The sequence below is a fragment of the Cetorhinus maximus genome, chromosome 5 (genome assembly GCF_964194155.1).
Source record: "Cetorhinus maximus chromosome 5, sCetMax3.hap1.1, whole genome shotgun sequence".
Classification (NCBI taxonomy): domain Eukaryota; kingdom Metazoa; phylum Chordata; class Chondrichthyes; order Lamniformes; family Cetorhinidae; genus Cetorhinus; species Cetorhinus maximus.
Window position 1 is genome coordinate 151,164,001 of NC_135883.1, and position 19,290 is coordinate 151,183,290.

Sequence of the window (19,290 nt, forward strand, 5' to 3'; positions counted from 1 at the left end):
ATAATACCTACTGAAACACTTCCCTTTCTCTTGCTGGACAAGGTGGAGCAAATCTGGAGCGTGGCTGTATGTCCTAAGTCTCATGGAAGAGGGCATGCTGGCCATTGCTGGGACGATTGCTGAAGCCATGGTCAGTGGCAGGGCTGAAACTATCAAAGATCACTGTGCCACCTGCCAATGGAAGATGACCGCAAAGATGGCCATCGCTACCCATCTCTGCATGCGCACTTGTCCGTGCATGCACAGAAAACCAATTTTTTTAAAGTCTTTTTTTAAGTGAAGAAAACAAGAGCTGCATCATTACAGAAAAGAGAGGTGCCTTGAGGATCAGCAGACAGCAAAAGTTATTTAGGTTGATAGAGAAATAAAAGTGCCAGGAGCAATCTTGCTGTTTTGGAGCAATGCTGTAATTCATTTGCATATTTTCACACAGGTTTTTTTCATAAGATAAAACGAAGGCCTGAATTTTCAGCTCGGCAGGCGGGCGCGATGGGTGGGCTCAGGAGTAGTCTGGAAATGGACTACCAGCCGCGATCGGCCAATTAACGGCCAGCCAGCTTGACGGCCTGGGTGGGTGGGCGGGCGGGCGATGATGTCAGTACAGGCAGGTGCGAGCGCCGAGAGAAAGCTCCCTGAAGGCAGAGAGCTGCCTCAGGGAGCTGCAGACCTGAAAACCATGAAATAAAGCTTTGAAAATTAGGAAAAAAAATACCCAAGCATCACAACCAGGCACCTGAACATATGGATGATAAAAATGCTGTCCATAAATTTTTATTTTATTTAATAATGGAAACCTCGTCCCACCCTTGGATGAGATTTCATGAAAAATGCAAGTCCGCCCGGCCGATTCGCCCATCTGCCAACCATAAGGTTGGATGGACCATGAAAAATCGGAGTCAATTGCACCAATAATGGGCTTAATTGCCCTCTTAATTGTTGGCGGGCGCGCTTCCAACTGAAATATCTCGCGTGATTTCACATCAAATCGGGTCGGGCGTGCGCCCGCCCAATCCACATAAAATTTTACCCTAAGAATTATTTTCTCTCAGCCACCAAGATATTCTTATTCAATTCTCTCCCCTTTTTTCCTCCTCTTCTGAAAATGCTGCTGCTTATCAGACTTTATACTTTAAGAGCAGAGACAGTCTATTTCAGTTCTCATTAGGATTGCTGTGAATTTTGCTTAAAGAAAACAAGAAACTAAACTGAGAGGATAAGTACACTGAAGTTGGGGGAACGAGTTCTGACCTCCATTGCATGCAATGACATTGCATCAGTACAACTGCGCATGCACCACGTTGGCATCAAACACAGTCATCAAAAATACCCAATATCTAGTCTCACTAATCTTACATTCTATCTCCCTTTCTTCGCACACATTCTTCTGATTTATAGGCACGCACCTCTTACTTTTTCCCTTTTCCTGCACCACAATCTTACCCTTATGCTTTTTTATTTCAGATGCCCAAGAGTGCAACCTGACGGGGCAGTGGAGGAACAGCAAGATGACAGTGGTGAAGAAGACACACCAATACTCAATTTTGCACTCGCAGCCATCAGCTCAGATACTCAGAATCTTAAAGGAAAGCACAGAGGCGGGATCTTCACCTCTAAGGATCACTGCTGCCAAGGCAGAAGGCAAGGAAGGAACATGTGCCAGCTTGTCAGAGGGAGATGTTGAACATGAGTTCTTCTGCAAAGAACTCAGAGGAACACTTTGATGGGGTAACCTACAGAACAATACTAATGGGTGTGCACAACAAAATGTTTGGTGTATTGGGAAGCCTGCCAAAAAGTCTGCAGTCAATGTCAAGAAACATGGAGGAATCTGAACTAACTTGGCACAGGGCTTTGTGCAGAGATTGAAGCCCATCCTTTTCAGATTGGAAATAGTGGTCAAATACAATCGCACACTTGTGAACCTATTAATGATGCAGCAGCTGATGACTGATGTTGCAGCCTCCACTGCAGCACAACCAGAAACTACCCAACATTGGAATGCTGCAGTGGAAGCTCATCAGACTGCTGTCATGCAAGGTCAGCATGCTGCCTGGCAAGCTCAGACAGCTGCTATCATGGCTGTGGATTACACTGTATTAAAGGGCTTGCAGGGTGTCACAGCAGCCACCAACGGATTACTAGGATTGCTGAGGCACCACCTGAGACAAGTGAGTGGCTCCATGGACCAAGAAGCTGCTGTCCTCTCTGAAGTAGACAGCATTCATCCTCCCATCCTTGCCTCTCTGGCAGTTCCCTTGCTATTGTCCATCAGGCAGTCTAGACTGTTGCCACGTATGCGAAGAGCTGCTCCAGATTGTTCTCTCAGGACATCTTAATCTATTCTACTAAACGTCAGTAGCCTTCGACCAGTTTTATTGCAGCCACTGGGGCAGCATTTTGTAGAAGCAGACACTAAGGGATTGCAAAGTGCTATCAGTTGACTTTTGTATTCAATACAGAATGATTACATTTTTAAATTTGTTTTGGAATGTTTATTTGGTGGTGGCTTTTATACTTGCATTGTGACCAAGGGGACACTGATGATCAGTGACAAAGGGAAGGTAAGCTGTTGGATTGTTGGTGAATGGTTAAGTTAGGTTTGTTATAAAAGTATAATAATTTTCATAATATTTTTCTGGTTTATTGTGAAGTAGGTTTATGGGCGTGAGTATAGTTGGGTCTGTGAGACTTAATTACATTTGGGGCAGAATTTTGCCCTTGGCATGCAGGATCGGCAGGGGCAGTCAGGAAGCTGACCGCTGCCTGCAATTGACAGTGCACCGCGATTTCATGTTGGTGGGCCAGTTAAGGCCCACTCAATGTGATACGCGAGCGGCAGTGCTGAGTGCTGCCTGTACGGGCTGGGGGGAGGAGGGCGAGCAGCGCAAACTTTGCGCATGCACACGAGAGAGCGCTGAATAATCTCCCTGAGGCAACTCCGTGCCTCAGGGAGATGAAGAAGATATTGAAAAATCAATAAACAACAGAAAAATGTAAGAGAGCATGTCTCCGCATGTGACTCTGTCACATGAACAGGGACATGTTTTTAATTAAGATATAAAGTTTTCATTTTATTTGCATTTGCTTTTGGAAACCTCATCTCGCCTGTGGATGAGGCTTCCAAAAAAATGCAAAGGCTGCTTGGCCTTTTCACCTGCCTGCCAACTGTTAAGTTGAATGGGCAGTGGAAAATTAACAATTGATAATTTATGGCCTTAATAGGTCTTTCAATTGTCGAAGGGTGTGTGCCGGAACTGGCAGTGCGTCCGCCAACTGAACTATTGCGCGACTGCGAGTTGACGTCAGCATGCTCGGCCAACGTCATCAGGTGTCATTTCACACTTGGTTGGGTTGGGTGTGCACCCATCTGCCGAGCTAAAAATTCTGGCCTTGGAATCAGGTAGACTGCAAGTTTGGAATTATCATAAGAAGCTAGGTGTGGAAATGTGCTCAAAATGCTAATGAGTAAACTGGCTAAGCATATAAGGTGTGAAGGGTATTAGCATTTTTAGATAAGTAAAGGGATTGTTTGGATTTCAAAAGGATGTAAGTCTGTTTACAACTAGCCAAATAAGAAAGGCTAAGGAGTATCTTTATTTTTCCCAAAGGTTACTGACAATATTGGCAACATAAAAGTTTTTATACTATGAGAAACATTCCAAAGACATATGAAACAATAGAATTTACATATTAAAGAGAGTGAAACATATATAAAGGAGAATGAAAGGCTATGTGAGTAGAGGGCCATGTAAGATCTAACAGGAATATGTAAAACAGCCTTCAAGAAGACTTCAGCCATTTGTGCATAAATCGGCTGTGTCCAGTAACTGAAGTTGGAGAAAGTCATTTGGAATTCCACTGTCATGTGGGTACTATATTAACTTGCTAGTTTTCTTTTAACTCTTAAAATCTATTTTGGACTGCTGCTTTAAACTGGGTGTGTATCTGGGAGTCAGGTTAATTAGGAATTTTAGGATTTGTTGCATCGGTAAGTAATTGTAGTCTTATGTATGTGCTTGAAATCTTTTATTTTGTTAATAAATATTTTAATTTAATTTTTAAAATCTCTCAAGGTCTTAGTGCTCATTATTTCTGAATTCAGCACACACAACTTCTCGTAATAAATACACATTGCAAAACTGTTGGGATAGCAGGACCAAGTTTCCCTTGTAGGTTTGGTCTGCCTGGCACACATCATCAGCCACATCATAACAGGTTAATTGAGTGGGCAAAGATTTGGTAAATGGAGTATAATGTGGAAAAATGTGAAAGTGTCCATTTTGGCAGGAAAAATAAAAAACATATTGTCTAAATGGTGAGAGATAGCAGAGCTCTGAGATGCAGGGGGATCTAGGTGTCCTACTGCATGAATCACAAAAGGCTAGTGTGCAGGTACAGCAAGTAACTAGGAAAGCTAATAGAATGTTATAGTTTATTGCAAAGGGAATTGAATACAAAAGTAGGGAGGTTATGCTTCAGTTATATAGAGCATTGGTGAGACCATATCTGGAGTGCTGTGTACAGTATTTAAGGAAGGATGTAAATGCATTGGAAGCAGTTCATAGAAGGTTTACCAGACTAATACCTGGAATGGGCAGGTTGTCTTATGAGGTAAGGTTGGGCAGGTTAGGCTTGTATCCGCTGTATTTTAGAAGAATAAGAGGCGACTTGATTGAAACATGTAAGATGATCCTGAGGGGTCTTGACAGGGTGGATGTTGAGAGGATGTTTCCTCTTGTGGGAGAATCTAGAACTAGGTGTCACCATTTAAAAACAAGGGGTTGTTCATTTAAGACAGAGATGAGGGGGAATTTTTTCTCTCAGAAGGTCGTGAGTCTTTGGAACTCTCTTCCTCAAAAGGTAGTGGAAGCGAGCCTTTGGATCTTTTTAAGATAGAGGTAGATAGATTCTTGATAAACAAGGGGTTGAGAGGATATCGGGGGTAGGCAGGAATGTGGAGATGAGGTTATGATTAGATCAGCCATAATCTTATTGAATGACGGAGCAGGCTCGAAGGGCCAAGTGGCCTACTTCCGCTTCTAATTTGTATTTTAGTTTGTTCGTATGTATGTAATGGGGAATTGGGGTTATGGTTACTCGTGGGCTGCACATCGGAGTCATGTTATCATGGTGCCTAGTATCTACCTTTTCGTTTTCCGTGATGGCCCAAATTGGAGTTAGGAAATGAGCAGCATTTTTGGATGACTTCAAGTTTACTGAGAGTAGTAACTGGAATAGTCAAATATATGAACAAAGAGCAGGAGTAGGCCATTTAGGCTCTCAAGCATGCTCCGCCATTTAATAAAATCATGGCTGATCTGATAGTAACCTGAAATCCGCAACCCACCTACCGCTGATAACCTATCGTTTACTTACCAAGAACCTATCCACCTCTGCCTTAAAGATATTCAAAGCTTAGTGGTAACAAAGGCATGGATGAGAGTTTCAGCATATATGCTGAGGCATTTTGATCTGTTCAGCTCTTTAGGACCACCACATGGAAGCATTGATCACTACAATGTTTTTATCTATAATTTCAACAAAGGACACAATGGAATAAATGGACAACTATCACACTTGGCAATCTTGCCATACAGAGCACATTTAAGGCGACGCATCACTGTGAAAAGAACAGGCCTTTCAAGGTTGCTTTTGTAATCTGGTGCTATTAGCTATTTTGTAGAGTCAGTACATTTGAAAAAGGAAAAACAGGTTACATTGTTTCAGCTCTAGTACTACAGGAAACCACATCAAACAATGTGACCACACATCCACCTCAAAAATCTCCTTCCTGTTTAAATCTGCCTGATGCTGAAAGTTTGATCATCTAGTAACTGAATCCTCATGATCAAATTAAATGTGGTAAAATGTTAATGTGAATGGAATCCTTTCCTGCATGCAAAGCCAAGCACTAAACAATCCAGGTGGATTCTGTTTAACCCTTTTGAGAAAGACGATGACTCTTAATTTAAGCCAGCGGCAAGCTGGTTTATGATAATTTGGGATTTTGATCAGATGGTTTAGAATTGCATCTCTAAATTGCCAGAATCAGAAGTCCAATGATATTTGAATAATTTGAATGGAAATGGGAGATTGTTAACGGTCAGGTTAAGGGGTTGCAGAATATACTGAAATTCGCAAGAAGGGGCTAAAACAATCAAACTAAACATGTATTTATACCTTTTTAGTAATAAATCCTCATTGCAGTTTGTAGACTGATGTTATTCCACAATAGGTCTGTTTCTGCACATATCTAATATTCAATTTGTCTTCTAGGACCTTGTTGTAAGTCCACATAAAATTGAATACCATATTAGGTGGACTGGGGGCCTGTTTAGTAGCCTGCTGGAAACCAAGGAATAGAACCTAGCTAATGGAGTGTGCGCATACCTTTGATGAAGATAACTTGGATAGTCTCCAGAAGTGCAGCAAAAGGAATTTAGGGATGAGTGTTTAGGAAAGCCTCTTCCTCAGCACCATAATTGGTGTAGCAAAGAGGTGCTGGTGGTGGGGATGGGAGGCGGGACAGGGGAAGGGGGACATGGGAAAAATGATGATGACATTTCCACTGGAAAACAAGGCTTCTGCCACATTTGTTGCATCCCATGGAGGCTGATCTGGCAAATGCCCAATGACGCCTTTGAAACATTAATTCAATGAGAAACCTGATCTTAAATTAAAAAGTGCTTTTCGGTACAAATTTTTATATATGGCCCTCAGCTAGTATTTTCCTTATCCCTTTAAACTCTTTTTCCAAATATTTATCTACTTTTTGCTTGTAACACTGAGCGAACACAAAACAGATCTCAATGGTTAATCTCAATGTTGAAATTCCATTCTCTGGATTTAGTTTGTCAATACTATATGGGACTTGAGGCAGAAGTTAACAGTGTCTTGGTTCCAGAGTGATGCTAGTTTAAAACATAATTGTGGATATTGAAGGTTTCTTGCACCAGCATTAATCAATCAAACCTTCCATGACTGACTGGACTACAGTACTTAAAAAAAACCTTCTTCCTAGCATACTATAGATTATTCTCACATGGCTAATTAGGAATCCAAGAGTGATTAATTGCATTTCTGGTTAGTAAACATAAAGTTTAATAAGGACTGTCGTTGGGCATGTGATCTTAATACTTACACTTGCATGATTATTAAATAAACATACATATGGAATATATTTATTTTTATTGTGTGGGTGCAGGCAAGGCGTTAGTGCATCTGGCTAAAACCGTGTTAATGGAATCACAACTGTGGCTAGTCAGCATTTTCTATCAGACAACTCTGCCCGAGTCCCAGGGTAAAAAATGGGTGGAAATAAAAGAAAGCCTTCTTCCAAAACTCTGTTAGTGCTACTCTGCTACTTGTTGCTGAATGGGTTGTGACCGTGGCTAAGGTGCTTCTTGTTCTGTGCGGATGCAAGTAAACCACCAGTTGCTGATTTGATCTGATAACCTAAGATTGGAACTCAACTTCGTTAAATTTTCCCTGAAATCCGATTAAATGTCTAGGAGGAGCAAATCATATCAAATTGAACGAAAACTACATTTGACTTTTTTGGCAATACAGCATGCCTATTGCAGTTTTCTGTTTTTGTTAAAAGCTAAATTCATAACAGAATGAAAGTGGTAAAGTAACACAAACATGAGGTGTGTTTGCGAGTTGAGAATTCATTTACTTACAAGCAAATATCGTTACACAGGAGATTTACAGAAGCCCAAAGCACACATGATCTAGTGTCAAAAGCTGTTGTATTTTACCCCTGAGATTTGATTAAATCTTTACGAGGAAGAAATCATCACAAAGTAAGTCTAATAGCACATGGAGTCCTCCTTGAAATTTCCGTGAGCATATGGATTGATTAATGCACAGCCCAGAAATGTTACATGCATTTCTTAAGTTTACTGATTTCTGTTTGCCTGGGGTCAACTACAAAGCTGTTACCCAAACCCACTTGTTGACTAAAAGAAACAAGCCTGGGAAAGACTTCATTATTTGCAACAGGCCATATTTGAGGGCAGAACAGATTCTAAAAGCACTAGATCAGGTGTACCCAATGCAGCACGTCATCTCACTTTGAAGGGATTGTGAATCATTCTAAAGGTAGCACCTAAGAAGTTCTGGTATGTGTAAAAGCAGGGCAACTGAATGCCCCGCCCAAGGTTTTAGTTTTACAGCCTCAGGCTCCATGGTTATTAAATAATCGATTTATCCATTTTTTTTAGCTAAGACTCCAGTGTAATGAATCAATACAAGACACTACATCAGCTGCAAATGTGACATAAGAACATAATATGCTGGAAATACATCTGGAGATGTCAGCAGCGGAGAAACGAAAAGACAGGCTACTTAAGGGTATAATCCTCAGGTTCCAACACTGAATATTATATAGCACAATCTGATAAAAGGAATTGCTCCTTTATTGTAGTACTTTCCAAATGCAACAGAAATTAATGGCTTGTTAATTTTTCACGTCAAAAAGGGTTCAAAAATGAAATTGTGGAATGATTTCTATGCAACAGAGCTAAAAGCCTGGATTCTCAGCTATTACTAACCAACTGGGTGCCTGTTTGCAAGAGGTAGATTCCCACCAGACTAGAGCAGGTTTGCATAATGATGCATCTTCCTGTGGGTGGGACCAGTGTTGGTAGGAATATATATTTTAATAACCATTTGGGTTCTGACAAAATATTTCAGGATTTATAGCATGCAGGAAGCCAGACATTAATTATTTACTGCAAATATTTACTGCCCACCAGCAACCTTGGGTGTCCATTTGTAATGTGCATAATATATTTTTCGCATGTTTTTTGAAAGTGAATTAGCGAGCCATCAATTTTTGGTATACCTTGAATTCTGATACAAAATTTAAGTGCGGTGATAATTACAAGAATTCACCTATAATGTAAGATGTGCAATTAGTACCTTTTTAATGATGTATTTATTTCTTTTTGCACACTCAGTACCAATGTCATGAAAAGTTGCAAGATCTTGCCAGTTTATTTTCATGTTTTTTTGCATAGTTTGCTGTTGAATGCTTCACGAATGGAAATAAACTTTTAAGTTTTGAGAAAGTACATTTTACTTGACTGTTTTGGACTCTATTGACAGAAAGTTCAAAAAAGAGGGAACAGAATACATTGAGGAAAAAGATGAAGAAAACAAAGCAAAGAACATAAGTGGAAGGAGTCAAAGAAAAGTAAACGGAACATTATTTTTTTTTAGCAAAATATAGCAATGAACACCACAAAAAACACATTTTGAAACTGAACGTCCTTTAGGGTCTAAACTTAAATTTGGAAGAAGTTGGCAGATTTCTACAAATCCACTGAAGATTTTCAACACAATATTTAACAATTCTAGTTACATAAGCATTGCTATTACAAGAGGGGAAACTGTTTGTTTGACAAAGAGTCAGAGTCAGCACTATGCAGAATTCCTGCCTGCCACTGTATTTTTTGGGAGCTTATTAGCCATGGGTGGTGCAAATAATAACTACCATGTCACCTTTCCCAAATACAAATCACAATTATGTCACCTTCTAAGTAATAAAATATTAACAATGCTGTGAACCACGTTGACCTTGGAGTAATTTTTGCTGGTTCTTTATTCCAAAGGGATTGGGGAGGTGAGCTAGCACACTTGAACTGTAGCATAGGCAACATTTGTACCCAGAGTAATTTTTTATTTAGCTCATTCCAAGGGCTGCTTGTATCAAGGATTACAGCTGCCCTATTAAAAAAACGTCTATGTAGCAAAGCCAGTTCTTATTATGGATACTGAAAATGTGTATACATTCAATTTAACCCCAGGAGGATCTTTATGAAATTATGTTGGTCAATATCTCCTCATAGAACTCCATTATCTCTCTTGGAAGGCAATAAGAAATTATAGCTAGATGTTTTATATCAAGAGTGAGTCCCAGCAGCCATTTTATGCTTTGATTGAAGAGTTTATGTAGTAATAGCAGAGATAAAAGGTTGGTATTACTTTTGTATTAAGATGCTAGGGCAGAAATCAGACTGCATGAGAAACTGGCAAAAATCAGGATTTCAATATAACTTCTGTTATTGAATCAGAACATGCAAGAGTTAAATCTCAAGAGGCATAAAACTATAAGTGAACTTAAAGCTGAATCACTCTATTGCACTTATCACACCCCTCCTTGCAGCACCAAATCACAGCTGCCCTCTGCCAACTTCTATCAGCACTGCTTAGTTGACATTTTTTTCTCATGCTTACGCAAGTATTGGAACAAACATCAGCATGGAACCCTTCCACCATAATCCTTTAGAATAACTGTGGAGCTCTACTGATCCTCCTGCACGGACTGTACATTACTACATTAGAGCTTACTGCCATGCTGTTAATGTCTGTGCGACAGACACATAGTTCATGAGTTTTTGGACCAAATCTTTTAACAAATTTAACTACTTTTTCCTAGTCTTCAGGTGAATTCAGTACTATTATAATTCAATTTACTCACATATAAAGTATTACTTTAATAGTATTTGATAATGATCATGACAACCAGCTGTGTGATCCTGGACTGCAAAGAGAAAATTCGCAGTTCTGGATTTAATCCAACACAGAAGGGACTATATCATATGATTTATTCTTCCCTAGCCAGCCAACAAGAACTATTAAAAGTTTATTTTTTAAAATATATGGTTGTTATAAACAGGATGCCTGAGACTTTTTTTATGTTCTGAATGCAATGGATTTGTGAGGTGTTTACACTACAAACTAATTATTTAGTAAGCAACAAAGAAATGACACATATGGAAGGCTTAGCTTCACCATTACTGCTTAATTAAATCTGAATAACTAACCTTGAGTTTTCCCTTAACAAATTAAAATAACTTGCAATGTGGAAATTGTCAAGTTTGAAATCAACATTTTTCTTTCTGTTGCTTGAATACTGTCTGGGAATTTGACCATGTTTTGAATAAAGAATAGTCTTTTGTGATGAGCAGGAACCTGCAGACCTGGGAAAGCAGGACTTCTCATTAATCCTGTTCAGTTATATTCGCACATATGCTCTGCAGTATTAAAAATTTAGAAAAGAGCTGAAAATGTGATTTTTAAAAAAATCAATAAGCTGTCCTTAAGAAAATAATGATTGTAAAATCTTAAATTTTAAGAAGATTCTTATTAGTTTAGAAAACTACAAGACCGGTTTTTTAGATGCAAAAATGCCTCCAAAATGAAATATCGTGCCACATTTGTCTCTTTAAAATTTAAGCTACATATTATTTACTAACAAAGGTTTTGCGGATTATTAAAGTTATATAATTCAAAATACAATGTTTTGTCAAGCAAGAAAATAAAAGTCAATAACAATTGGAATTTATGTAGGTCCAGCAAGATGCCAACTCTGAATCAGGAAGCTGCTATTCCAGAGATCTGTGCACATTTTAAAAAATATTCATTCATGGGATGTGGGCATCCATCGCTGGCTAGGCCAGCATTTATTGCCCATCCCTAATTGCCCTTGTTCAGAGGGCATTTGTGTGGGTCTGGAGTCACATGTATGCCAGACTAGGTGAGGACAGATTTCCTTCCCTAAAGGATATTCGTGAACCAGATGGGTTTTTATGACAATCGACAATGATTTCATGGTTAACATTAGACTTTTATTTCCAGATATTTATTGAATTCAAATTCTACCATCTGCTGTGGTGGGATTCGAACCTAGGCCCCCAGACCATTACCCTGGGTCTCTGGATTACCAGTCCAGTGACAATACCACTACACCACCACCTATACAGTCTAGGTTGAGACTCCAGTGCTGTGCTGAGGAAGTGCTGTAATGCTGGAAGCACTACCTTTTGGATGAGACAGTAAACCAAATCTTCCCACTCAGGTGAAGGTAAAAGATCCCAAGGCACCAGAGTAGGTAAGTTCTCTTACCAATATTGGGCCCTCAACCATAACCAATAAAAATGATTATACACACTACTGATGTGGGACCCTGATGCTTGCAAATAAGCTGCCATGCTTCCTACATTACAACAGTGACTATACTTGACAAGTACTTAATTCATTGTAAAGCACTTTGGAACAAAATGCATGCTGTTCTTTTCAGAACTTTGGATTGCCCAAGTTTCCGCAGTGGCTGTCTGTCAATTGTTAATTTTCCTTTAGGCATACAAGATCCTGAGGGGTCTTAACAGGGTGGATAGGGAGAGGATGTTTCCTCTTGTGGGAGAATCTAGAACTAGGGGGTTGCTGTTTAAAAATAAGGGATCGCCCATTTAAAACAAAAAAAATGTTGATCCCAGGTATGGAGGGATTTTCTGAGGAGAGGTTGAGCCTGTACTCATTGGAGTTTAGAAGAATGAGAGGCGACCTTATTGAGACATATAAGATTCTTACAGGGCTTGACAGGGTAGAAGCTGAGAGGTTGTTTCCCCTTGTGGGAGAGTCTAGGACCAGAGAGGATAATCTCAGAGTAAGGGGTTGCCCATTTAAAACAGAGATGAGGAGGAATTTCTTCTCTCAGAGGGTAGTGAATCTGTGGAATTCTTTACTGCAGAGGGCTATAGAGGTTGGGTCATTAAGTATATTCAAGACTGAGACAGACATTTTTAATCAGTAAGGGAATCAAGGATTATGGGAAAAGGCAGGAAAGTGAAGTTGAGGATTATCAGATCAGCCGCGATCTTATTGAATGGTGGACCAAATAGCCTACTTCTGCTCCTACGTCTTATGGTCAAAAGATGAGGCGAAATTTTTTCTCTTAGAAGGTCGTGAGTCTTTGGAACTTTCTTCCTGAAAAGGTGGTGGAAGCAGAGTCTTTGAATATTTTTAAGGCAGATGTGGATAGATTGTTGGTAAGCAAGGAGGTGATAGGTTATCGGGTGGTAGATGGGATGCAGGTTTCAGGTTACTATCAGATCAGCCATGATCTTATTAAATGGCGGAGCAGGCTCGAGGGGCTGAATGGCCTACTCCTGCTCCTTGTTCGTTTGTTCTTCCACTTATCCAAGTCACATCGTACTCCTACTCAAAAAAACTCTCAACTTGTCTGAGATCTCTGACTGTTGCCCCTTTTCAGACCTCCCATTCCTCTCCAAGGTGCTTAAATGTGCCATCGCCTCCCATCTCCAAAAATTCCTTGTTTGAATCCCTCTTGTTCAGCTCCAATTCTCACAGCTGTAAGATAGCTCTGGCCAGTTAGACATATCCCATGACCACTTGCATCATCGCACCTTCCCTTTGACACAGCATTTGACATCAATTATCCTTTAGCACTTCTCCTCCAGTATCCATCTATGAGAACTGGTCTTACATGGTTCCACTAACTCTGAATCATGGCAGTTTTATCTCCAATCAAGTGAAGTGTATTGTCCCTGATGGTGTCAAACTTCAAATGTGGTTGGAGCTGCACTCATCCCGGCAAGTGGAGAGGTTTCCATCACACTTCTGAATTGTGCCTTGTAGATGATGGACAGGCTCCGGGGAGTCAGGAAGTGAGTTACACGCCACAAGATTCCTAGCCTCTGACCTGCTCTTATAGCCACAGTATTTAGATGGCTAGTCCAGTTGAGTTTCTGGTCAATGGTAACTCCCAGGATGTTGTTCATTCCTAGGGGTTAATTCCTAGCCTCTGACCTGCTCTTGTAGCCACAGTATTTATACATTTTTTTTTCTTTATTCTTTCATGGAATGCGGGTGTCGTTGCAGGACTAGCATTTGTTGCCCATCCCTAATTGCCATTAAACTGAGTGGCTCACTAGGCCATTTCAGAGGGCAGTTAAGAGTCAACCGCATTACTATGGATCTGTAGTCACATATAGGCCATAGCAGGTAAGGCTGGCAGATTTCCTTCCCTAAAGGGCATTAGTGAACTAGATGGGTTTTTATATTGTTATATTTATAACAATCAATGATAGTTTTATGGTTGCTATTACTGAGACTCGATTTATATTCCAGGTTTTTATTAATTGTTTTTTTTTGAGATTCCACCAGTTGCTGTGGTGGGATTTGAACCCTTGTTCCCACAACATTAGGCTGGACCCCTGGATTACTAGTCCAGTGAAATTACCACTATGCCCCCATCTCTCAAAATGGCTGGTCCAGTGCAGTTTCTGGTCAATGGCAACCCCGAGGATGTTGATGGTAGGTATTCAGTGATGGTAAGATCCATGACCCTGTCCTTCCTCAGCTACATGTTGTCCCTCAGTGACATCATTCACAGGAATGGGCTGAGCTTCCATGTGGCACAAATAACACCTCAGTTTACCTCTCCACCAAATCTATCAATCCCATAACCACTCGTATGCAGACAGCCTGGGTGACATCAAATCATGGATGAGTCACGACTTCCTTCATCTGATCACTGGGAAGAGCTACTGGGTCAAATGGCCTCCTTTGGTGTCATTATGACTTCTCTTCAGCTCTGAAGAAGGGTCATACGGACTTGAAACGTTAACTCTGTTTCTCTCTCCACTGATGCTGCCAAACCTGCTGAGTTTTTCCAGCATTTCCTGTTTTTGTTGTAAAAAAACTGTCGTCTGGCAACAGGGGTCCAGAGAGGAGGACCCACAGATGCAGAGAAACCAAAAGCAATTTAAGTTCAGTTGCTGATTATGCTCCGAGGTTAAGGCAGCAGTTTAAGTCTCCCTCTAGCTGGGCGTACTAGCAGATTGCTGACGAAAATAAGCATAAGAATCTTAGATGAGTTGCTGTAAAGTTAAAGGAACGGTGAATGTCGAGTGAGTTCTGGATCTCAAGGGACACACTAAATTGTCAGCAGTCTACTGGGAGAGGGAACTGCAGAGAGTAGGTCCTAAAGGAAAAAGAGAAAGACCCCAAAAAGCCCTTTTCAGTTAAGTCAAAGGACAAGGACAGGAATCTGCTCAGTGGAAGTGAAAGCAAGGAGTAGAGAGGAAGGCTCCAAGTTTAGAAAAAGCTGCAGGAAGCAGGATCAAGTCAAAATAGGTTTGCGAGAAGCCAGAAGATCCAAGGAGACAGCCAAAGGTTGGTGACCCTTTACTATGGGCATGTGAAGCAGTGAGTTCTGTTGGGACGGCTGAGGATCTGAGAGTGCGTGTGGAAGGCAAAGCTTGAATAATAATTCTAATAATGTTAGTGGAATTTATTGTAAAGTAGTGGTATGTATATGTGTGTGTGTGTGTGTGTACGTGCGTGTGTGCTTGCGTGAGAGAGACTTAATTGGATTAAAGGCAGCTGTTCTGAAGGCTTTGAGGTAAACATGGGGCAAGTTTAGAATGTATGACGTAAAAGGGCATTTGCATTTTAAATAAACCAGACTAGATTGTTTTCAAAGGAGGGGTGAAATGTGTCACCTAGCCAGGTGGAGTTTAGAAATGGTGTGTTTATTTTTCCCAAACATTATTGGTAAAATGCGTATTTTGCTAAATTTTTATGATCAGGAAGGTAAAGCCAAAGACATAGTGAAATAATGGATATTTGCATTCAAAGGGGAAAATATGTATAAAGGAGCGAGGCTGTGTGTAAGGGTAGGCATTTTAAGAACTAATAAGTGTGAAAAGGTTGTGGAAGGAAAATTCACTGTTGCTTACACAACTGAACAAATTGTCTTTCTGCATATGGTCAAATCACTTGAAAAAGTATTTATGCTGTTTTTTCGCATCAGTGCAAGGCTTCCTTTCTTTTCATTTATTAAAACCTAATTCTAGCTCCATGTGCAGCAATACATTCTATTTTGGTCTATTCAATTTAATTATTCACTTCCACCAGAAGTATGGTGCCCATTTATTTTTGGTGAGGGTGGGGAGGTAGCTTACATGATCTATTCAGTGTTATTAATGATCATCCTGATTAGTGATAACAGAAATATACAGTGAAAACAGTAAATGGATTTCTAAAATTTAAATTTAAAATTTATTCTATTTGTCAAAGACTCAAGTCACCTACAACTATAATACTCTGAGTACTGGATCCTTCTTGCTCTGAATCAGCTCTCTATTTCAGGGAAGTAGCCTCCAGTTGACATCTCATTCTTATGTATCATTTTCGGGAGGGGGTAGAATGGAAAATATAAACATCCAGATTTTTGAATTATGACAATGATCGCCCACAATTTCAAAGAAAATGTGAGTCAGTACTTCACCGATGAAGAGTGGTCATAGGTTCTAGGAAGTTGTGGAAATGAATGTATAAAATCATCATGATGAGGGAATTATAAAGCTCTAAAACAACGCGGTGATTCATATGATGACATCCCCTTGTCCTTCTAAACGTTAGTGGTCATGGGTTTGGAAGGTGCTGTCAAAGGAGCCTTGGTCAGCTTCTGCAGTGCATCTTGTAGATGGTACACACTGCTGCCACTGTTCGTCGGTGATGGAGGGAGTGAATGTTTGTGGAAGGGGTGCCAAACAAGCGGATTGCTTTGTCCTGGATGGTGTCAAGCTTCTTGCGTGTTGTTGGAGCTGCACTCATCCAGGCAAGTGGAGAGTATTCCATCACATTCCTGACTTGTGCCTTGTGGATGGTGAGGTTGATGATGATTTGGGGAGTCAGGAGGTGAGTTACTCACCACAGGATTCCTAGCCTCTGACCTGCTCTTGTAGCCACAGTATTTATATAGCCAGTCCAGTTCAGTTTCTGGTCAACGGTAACCCCCAGGATGTCGATAGTTGGGGATTCAGCGATGATAATGCCATTGAATTTCAAGGACCGATGGTTAGATTCTCTCCTGTTGGAGATGGTCATTCCCTTAACTTGAGGTTCAAATGTTCCTTGACACTTGTCAGCACAAGCTTGGACATTGTCCAGGTCTTGCTGCATTTGGACATGGACTGCTTCAGTATCTGAAGAACTGTGCATGGTGCTGAACATTGTGCAATCACTAATGAACATCTCCACTTCTGACATGATGATGGAAGGAAGGTCATTGATGAAGCAGCTGAAGATGGTTGGGCCTGGACATTACGCAGAAGAACTCCTGCAGTGATGTCCTGGAACTGAGATGATTGAACTCCAACAACGACAGCCATCTTCCTTTGTGCTAGGTACGACTCCAACCAGCAGAGAGTTTCCCCCCCCTGATTCCCATTGACTCCAGTTTTGCTGGGGCTCCTTGATGCCACATTTGGTTAAATGCTGCCTTGATGTAAAGAACAATCACTCTCACCTCACCTCTGGAGTTCAGCCCTTTTGTCCATGTTTGAACCAAGGCTGCAATGAGGTCAGGAGCTGAGTGACCCTGGCAGACCCCAAACAGGGTGTCAGTGAGCAGGTTATTGCTAAGCAATAGGATTGCTGCTTGATAGGATTGTTGATGGCCCCCTCTATCACTTTACTGATGATAGAGAGTAAACTGATGGGGCAGTAACTGGCTGGGTTGGACTTGTCCTGCTTTTTGTCTACAGAATATACCTGGGCAATTTTCCACATAGCTGGGAAAATGCCAGTGTTGTAGCTGTACTGGAACAGTTTAGCTAGGGGTGTGGCAAGTTCTGGAGCACAAGTCTTCAGTACTACTTCCGGAATATTGTCAGGGCCCATAGCTTTTGTTAGACGGTGCCTTCAGCTATTTCCTGATATCACATGGAGTGAGTTGATTTAGCTGAAGACTGGCGTCTTAGATGCTGGGGACCTCTGGAGGAGGCAGAAATGGATCATCCACTCAGCACTTCTGGCTGAAGCTTGTAGCAAATGCCTTATCTTTTGCACTGATGTGCTGGGCTGCTCCATCATTGAGGATGGGGATATTTGTGGAGCTTCCTCCTCCAATAAGTTAACTGTCCACCACATTCATGACTGGACATAAGAATGCAGATGTGCGCATGTGCAGCTTGCTTCCAGACTGCACATACGCAAAAGCTCCAAGGTCCATTGGGATTTGAAGTTCCCAACCTCTGCTCTCAACATTAAGATAAGTATCATTTTCATAACAACTGCAACATTACAGGGATTTAATCTGTACTGGATTATTGAGAGAAGAAAAATAGCCGTACATACTTTAAATGCTTTCAGACATCTAGACCTAAGGGTGATTATCCTTAACTACTTTTGGTACTTTTATATTGTATAGTGTGATCTCACAAGAGTGACACTGGAAAGGAGACCTGCGGCCTCTCCCCATTACTTTTGTTGTCTTACTGAAACTCCAAGTCAAGCTCAAAAATCTGTGCTTCTTAAAGTTACAAGGAGGAAGTTCCATACTTTTAGCTTAAGTGCAGGCCCCAGAAAAGTTCTTGAGATCAATAATAACGTTGGCTTCCAATTCCTTTGGGTCTTTGAGGTTGTTTTTAAAAAAATATTTAACAGGGTTGTCAATGGTAGTAGTACCACACACTTTCTGTTGTTATGATCACAGATGAACCCCTAATTTTGTTACAATTTTTGTTAAGACCAATAGTTTAAGAAAAAAGAAATCCAAGATCCTCGTTATTTGCTGGATGAAGCCCAAAGATTCCATGCTTTAAACAAAAAATGTTTTACTTTACATGAGTCAAACAGAGCACACACTAAGTACTATCTTAGGTAACCATCTGTACTCTATAACCCAGAATCAACATAATTTAAACATGAATTAACAGGCAATTTGTGGTTGATTATAAACAATAAATTACTCATTAAATGGCAGATACAACCAAGACAGATTTTAGAGGCTGACTTGACAGTCCACTCAGTACATATGTCATCAATCTCCATCACAAAGTCCCTCAGAACTCCTCATGAAGAATATCAGCTGCTCTTCTCGGATTTAGCCTCATCCCCAGCCAACAGCAGCGCACAACCACCCAAGTTCTACAAGCACAGTCTTCACCAAATATAGCACATGTCTGCAGAACGTCGCGGCGGTCGGACAGGGTAAATCCAATGTTATCTTGAAGTAACAGAAACAGCTGCAGCAAAAGCCTATTCTCAGCTTCCGGATCTAGCCTCCATCTTCTTCAGCTTGCCTGTGCTGCACCACTGGGACCATCATTTGAGCTCTGTTGGTTCTGTACCCTTTTATATGGTTTAAACCAGCTTCAGTCTCCCCAGAAGTTTTGATTTCTGATCAGAATTTCAGTCTTAGTTTCCTTAGAAACTGGAAAGTTCAGTTTCCCTTTTCAATTGTCTCAAAAAATACAAGCTTTGAAACCACGATTCCATCACACTGTCAAAGACACTTCATCAATGTAACACCACCTCTCATCCTATGTATAAGTTCCCATTAATTATGGAACAGGAAACGTAGAACTAAAGGAATAAGACCTGACTGTTCTTTCAAAATTTTAGTGGGCTTAAATTCCGCAATCCAGTTCTCTAGTAAAACCACCCGAAATCTTTTCCTAGTTTGGTAAT

At 40.7% G+C, this 19,290-nt stretch overlaps 1 protein-coding gene and 1 long non-coding RNA gene across 10 annotated transcripts in view; one reads left to right on the forward strand and one right to left on the reverse strand.

Annotated features, from left to right (window-relative positions):
* LOC144681026 (uncharacterized) overlaps nt 1-19,290 on the forward strand; it is a 119,430-nt gene that overhangs the window by 96,019 nt on the left and 4,121 nt on the right. The window contains exons 4-5 of one of the 3 annotated variants that reach the window (XR_013576671.1): nt 8,226-8,355; nt 9,112-9,199. This is a non-coding gene — a long non-coding RNA (uncharacterized LOC144681026). Of the gene's footprint in view, nt 1-8,225; nt 9,078-9,111; nt 9,419-19,290 lie in introns of those variants that run through there. The other 2 variants (XR_013576670.1, XR_013576669.1) reach the window with 2 other exon arrangements.
* Nucleotides 1-19,290, reverse strand: part of babam2 (BRISC and BRCA1 A complex member 2) — a 205,920-nt gene that overhangs the window by 43,946 nt on the left and 142,684 nt on the right. For 4 of the 7 annotated variants that reach the window (XM_078542698.1, XM_078542692.1, XM_078542693.1 and 1 more), the window contains one exon: nt 10,833-10,988. The exons of the other annotated variants lie outside the window; for them this stretch is intronic. In XM_078542698.1, the coding sequence (XP_078398824.1) occupies nt 10,833-10,988 (156 nt within the window). The remainder of the gene's footprint in view (nt 1-10,832; nt 10,989-19,290) is intronic. 7 annotated transcript variants of the gene reach the window in all.